Genomic DNA, 4,961 nt, shown 5'->3' with positions numbered 1-4,961 from the left:
ACAAGTAAACTATTTCCCTCTCTTCTCCAATCACACATCCACAGGCAAAGAAGGAGTGAAAAAAGGAGAAAGGAAGGAGGAACATGTCCGTGACGAACAATGAAGACCGGACTTTTGATCCCGGAACTTATTTCCTTCATTCTTAGTAAGAGAAAAAAACTAGCCAATCAACGCTTGGAACCTCCGGCGACACCAGGGCGCCCTCTAGCAACACGATACATTTAAAAAAGAGGTGCGGGGTAGACACGACAGCTCGACGACAGGGTAGGACCCTTGTTCACAACATTAACAAAGAGTTTGTTTCTGGCTGCTGCCTGCACTTACTTGTTGACGATGATCCGCTTTGGCGCCATCGTCGTTCTGTGCTCGTTGCTGGCTGTGGGCTTCTCACATTCTGGCAATCAAAACAGGTAAAGCTTAGTCTACCCTGTAAGCCTTCAATATGTAATACTTGCTGTCTGTATGCAGGCATGTAGGTATGATTCAGCGCACATTAGAGACATTAAAGTCACCCTGTCAAGCTTTAAAATTGCGTCTGGTCAATACAGTTAAGGCTACGATGATATATCATGTCTTATCTGTCGGAGCTCAGCACAGAGTCTTGGGTTGTCTAAAGGATCACTCATAAACTAAAATGAGAATTATAGTTATTCCCTTCATCATGGGCAGTGTTGTTTTGTACCAATAATTCGTATGTCAGTTCTTTATATTTATTATGCATTTTCTCGCTTTTTTTTTTGTTTGCAATGTCTCAAATTATTTAGATGGATAGGTAAAGGTAAAGGTAAAAGCTCTAGGGGTTGGGGATGTGAAGTTACAGTCCTTACCTGTTGATAAGTATAAAAAGTACATTGAAGAGTGTGCGAGTGAGCTAACGGTATAGGAGTTCATGTTTAGAGTTAGTATTGATGTTCAACATCCCCTTACATTCTTGGCCTAAGACAAATTACCTTAATATTTCGATCCATTCTAACCCTGACAAACAGAAAATAAAAAATATAGGATTGCATTTCCCTACAAGTACCGAAATAAAAAAATATCTCTTGCATTAATTATTCAATGCAAATGGCTTGATGTGGGACTGTTGTGTTGCTAAGAATTCAATGGTGTGCTCAGAAATGAGAGCAGAAACGAAAACCCGCCCCACGATTGTACGATTGATATAGAACATTTACTAATTGAATCATTTTGGCACGATTTTTCAGCAATCAGTGCAATGGTGTAGGGATACCAAGTCGTCGGGAGTGCAATGTGTGCCAAGGCACACAACCTAGAGATGTTACTCTGCGCGTGCGCAATGTCCTCAGAGAGCCTTTCTTCGAGGAAGTCGTGAAAATTAGCTGCACGCGCTACAAAACCCTCTTCTACATCATGCAACAAGCTGCTGAGGTCAACTCTGTGTTCAAGTAAGTCTTGTGCCGAGTACTGTTCTAGAAGGTAATAACAGCAGCGTTTGTCATCATCACACGGCAGCCTCAACAAAAGCCTATTTCTTTAACCAACCATTAATCTGTCCACCCACTTAATGGTCCTTCTACGTTTTCAAGATACCCTGACAAACATCAGCAGCTAAGTGGTGAAGTTCGTGATGTCACTTAGCGCTAAGATACGTGTGATGTAACGCTCCAGCCCTCGGTCATGTTTGAAGCCATGTATCCCGAGAACGGAAGAGTCTTAGAGGACAGGCACAAAAAAACTGCATCCTACCAAACTGTTAATCAACTACTCACGAGAATCATAAAGATCAACATCCACTGACAACTACATTTTCTTTTTCTCAGATTCCAAGCAACATATTTCAGGAGCCTCGGGTTTTTCATTGACGCAATCAACAATGTGCAAGGCACCTGGAACGTGGACAGGTCCTGGTGGCAAATTCTGGACGGCAACTTGCTCCTGACTGATGTTGGTAAGCAATGAACCGGAATCTCACGAAGTGGTGCCATTGGCCACCCAAGTGTTCATCAGTTCATTTATTCATTCGTTCATTTAGATTCGTGTTATTTTTCTTCATTATATTTCCTTATTTTTCTTTTGCCCGTTGTCGTGAAAATGAGGGGTTTTTTTGTTTTTTTTGTTTGTTGTTTTTTTTTTTTTGAAGCAAACAGTCCGTCTAGGAAGTGTGGCTTGTTGGGTGGGCGAGGGATGCTGGCATGGTTTAAAATCGGAAAGTTTGAGAGTGTCTCCATCTCATACTTTTTTTTTTAGTTTAAATGTTTTGTACCAGTCTTAATTTGAATCACATTCTTTTGTGCATTTTCAGAACGGGTGGTGCGGCTGTTCTAAATGACATGCTATGTGTTCTTCGACCATAAATGTGTTTGCAATGGTACTTTCTATTGTTCATAATCTTACTTTCTTCCTTTCATAGTTCTAATTCACATAAAATACACGTTTTATTAACAGCTTCTTTCGGGTTTTTACAGGTGCGAGCTCCTACGTACCTGCCCACAATGAGGTTGTCACCTTCAACCTGACATCTGGTGACCCTCATTAAAGTCAGCGATAATTCTTGTTCCTCGATGACAAAGATGACTGGAATTTTGAAATCGAATACAATTTTTATCGCTGGGGTATTTCAGGACTATAATCCAATAGATATTGTTAGTAGAATGGTGGAATAGTAGACCGCAGAAACCATGACAACCTGTCACAGAAAGCTGGCTGTGTGACAACAGCCGTTGACTTGTTGCTTTACTGTAGTATTAGTAATCAGCTTTTATCAAGTATATTTTGTCAAAATATAAAATCCACATATCTATGATTTTATGATCATTATATCTCCGCCAATAAACAACAAGTAAGCAAAACTATTCTTGAGCAATGTTTCCGTTCAGCGAATGTGATGTAAGCATAGTAAGGTATGTTGTCTCTCAAAGACAGAACAGCAACTGTTGTAGACTATCGTCGCTAAATGTGTTTAAAAAAAAACAAGCAAACAAACCTAAAAAAATCCAAGTTAGCAAATAGACAGGTATTGTTGTCCTTTTATACGTCAATGCAGCAGACAAGCCCATATCACACAAAAGAAGTAGGACATATATAAATCTTACCACATACAGAGAAAGAACAGTTTTTGCGAGGCGAACTTTGAACTTGAGGACATCTGACAGTTAACTCACCGGACTGTCTGACAGACTCAAAGTTTCCAAATTTGTACCTGTACTCACAGGACTGGAAACTTATTCAGATTAAAAGCTAGTTGAAGTTCCAGAGTATGGAAGGCAGTGAAGTGCGATTTAAATACTCTGAATACAGCCTACAAATAAAAAAAAACCCGTTTAAACAGATTAAGAAGGTTTAGTTTGAGCATGTTGGAGCATGTGGAATGATCTGGACAAAGGAACCATCAAGTGTTCTCACAGTCACCTCACTCCTGCACCGCGACAAAACGATTATATCTTGTTCTCAGTCTTCTTTTAAAAAAAGTATCTAAACCACTGTTTTCAAGTATCGTTTGTTTTTAAATTTAGTGGGTGGTGGTGACTTTGTCGGCCTGAGCCAAAGTGACAAGGCGACGGCTTACATTGCTTTTCACTAAACCATCAGGGTCATGTGACCAGCCAGGACACTGTCAAAGTTCTGTCTGTCTGTCTGTCTGTCTGTCTGTCTGTCTGGCTGGCTGTCTGGCTGTCTGTCTGTCTGTCCTTCAAGCTACATTCAAAGGAGGTGGAGGCCGCCGTTGCCGGGGGAAGAGCTTGCTCACCAACTTGAAAGAGTGGACTGGTCATCCCGTGAAGAACTTTCTGACTATCGCTGCCTTGTCTATCCATCTGTTCACCCAAAAGACCTGTACTAGTCAAGGGACAAATGAATGATGAATGAATGGTTAGTCAGAAAAGGCGGCAAATATCTTCAGGCCATTCTTGACTGGACAAATATGGGCAAGCATTTGATGAGGTTTGACAAAGCTCATACTTGACGGTGATATAAAGACTTTTCTAATAATGGTCTCGCATTCCTCCATATATTTCGACCTTTAGAGTTCGAGAAAGCTGTCGTTTCACATCTCTCTGTAATGCACCATCAGGTCAGTCCAAAAAGTTGGATTGGCTCTGAGTTTTGCTGAACGGAAATGTAAAGGCCTCTACAACACCACTTGGTTGTTAGTGCTTCCTGATTCTCCGAGAGAGGGGATGTCTGTACATCAGCAAAGATTTGATTGGTCGCTGAACAACCAGCTTCTCCAATAGTCGTGGAGAATACACTTTCCGGTGCTCGAGTGGCTTGATGGTCTAATAAATCAAAACTTCCTGATTTTCTCAGCATTGTTGTAGACGTTTTTAAAAAGACTTGATTTACTTATTTACAACTTTCTGTCAAGAGTTCTGTTATCCAAACTTTCATTTAGTCCTCCATACTATTTCCCCAAATCTGAGATACAAGCTACAAATATACATTCCCAGTCACAAAAGTCCACGTATACATGCAAAGCTGTGGGTTGCAGAGAGAAGTGAGTTGTTTTCCTGAAGATAAATAGGATGATGACCTACCGCATGTGGTAAAGTTTAGATTACATATTACAGGCTTAGAGAAACTCCGTAAAAATATTTTTTCATGGTTTCTAACAAAAGTATAGTAAAATCAAGGAGCCCAACACACACACACCTACATAACAAACCGCAGAATAGCTTAACAAATTTAATGATTTCTTCACAATGCCCACATCTGGAGTAAGGTCACGTGGGACTTAAACCCCGGGACATGTGGAAACATAATAAAGGAGAATTTAATGGTAATGGCAAGCTGGACTTCAAACAAAAGACACATATACTGACTCGTTTGAACAGTACGAAGACTTGTGAAAAACTATTAAATTTACATAATCTTCGATCTGCCTTTGAAAGAAAAGGTAATGAAAGCATCCACAAAGACATGTTTAAAAGCAGCAACACTTCTTTTACACTGGTCGGAGGTTTTGATGACTACGATCAAAAGAAACCGCAGTTATTTAATATTGA

At 40.2% G+C, this 4,961-nt stretch overlaps 1 protein-coding gene across 1 annotated transcript; it reads left to right on the top strand.

Annotated features, from left to right (window-relative positions):
- Positions 1-222: 222 nt before the first annotated feature.
- LOC112557704 lies at positions 223-2,813 on the top strand. Its single transcript, XM_025227703.1, has 4 exons — positions 223-410; positions 1,206-1,406; positions 1,782-1,909; positions 2,427-2,813. Exons 1-4 carry the CDS (start codon positions 334-336, stop codon positions 2,495-2,497), a joined length of 477 nt encoding a protein of 158 aa, XP_025083488.1. The 5' UTR covers positions 223-333; the 3' UTR covers positions 2,498-2,813.
- Positions 2,814-4,961: the final 2,148 nt, after the last annotated feature.

The sequence above is a fragment of the Pomacea canaliculata genome, linkage group LG2 (assembly GCF_003073045.1).
Source record: "Pomacea canaliculata isolate SZHN2017 linkage group LG2, ASM307304v1, whole genome shotgun sequence".
Taxonomy (NCBI): Eukaryota; Metazoa; Mollusca; class Gastropoda; order Architaenioglossa; family Ampullariidae; genus Pomacea; species Pomacea canaliculata.
The sequence above is the reverse complement of the archived record's forward strand: the minus strand, read 5'-3'. Positions and strand labels throughout refer to the sequence as shown.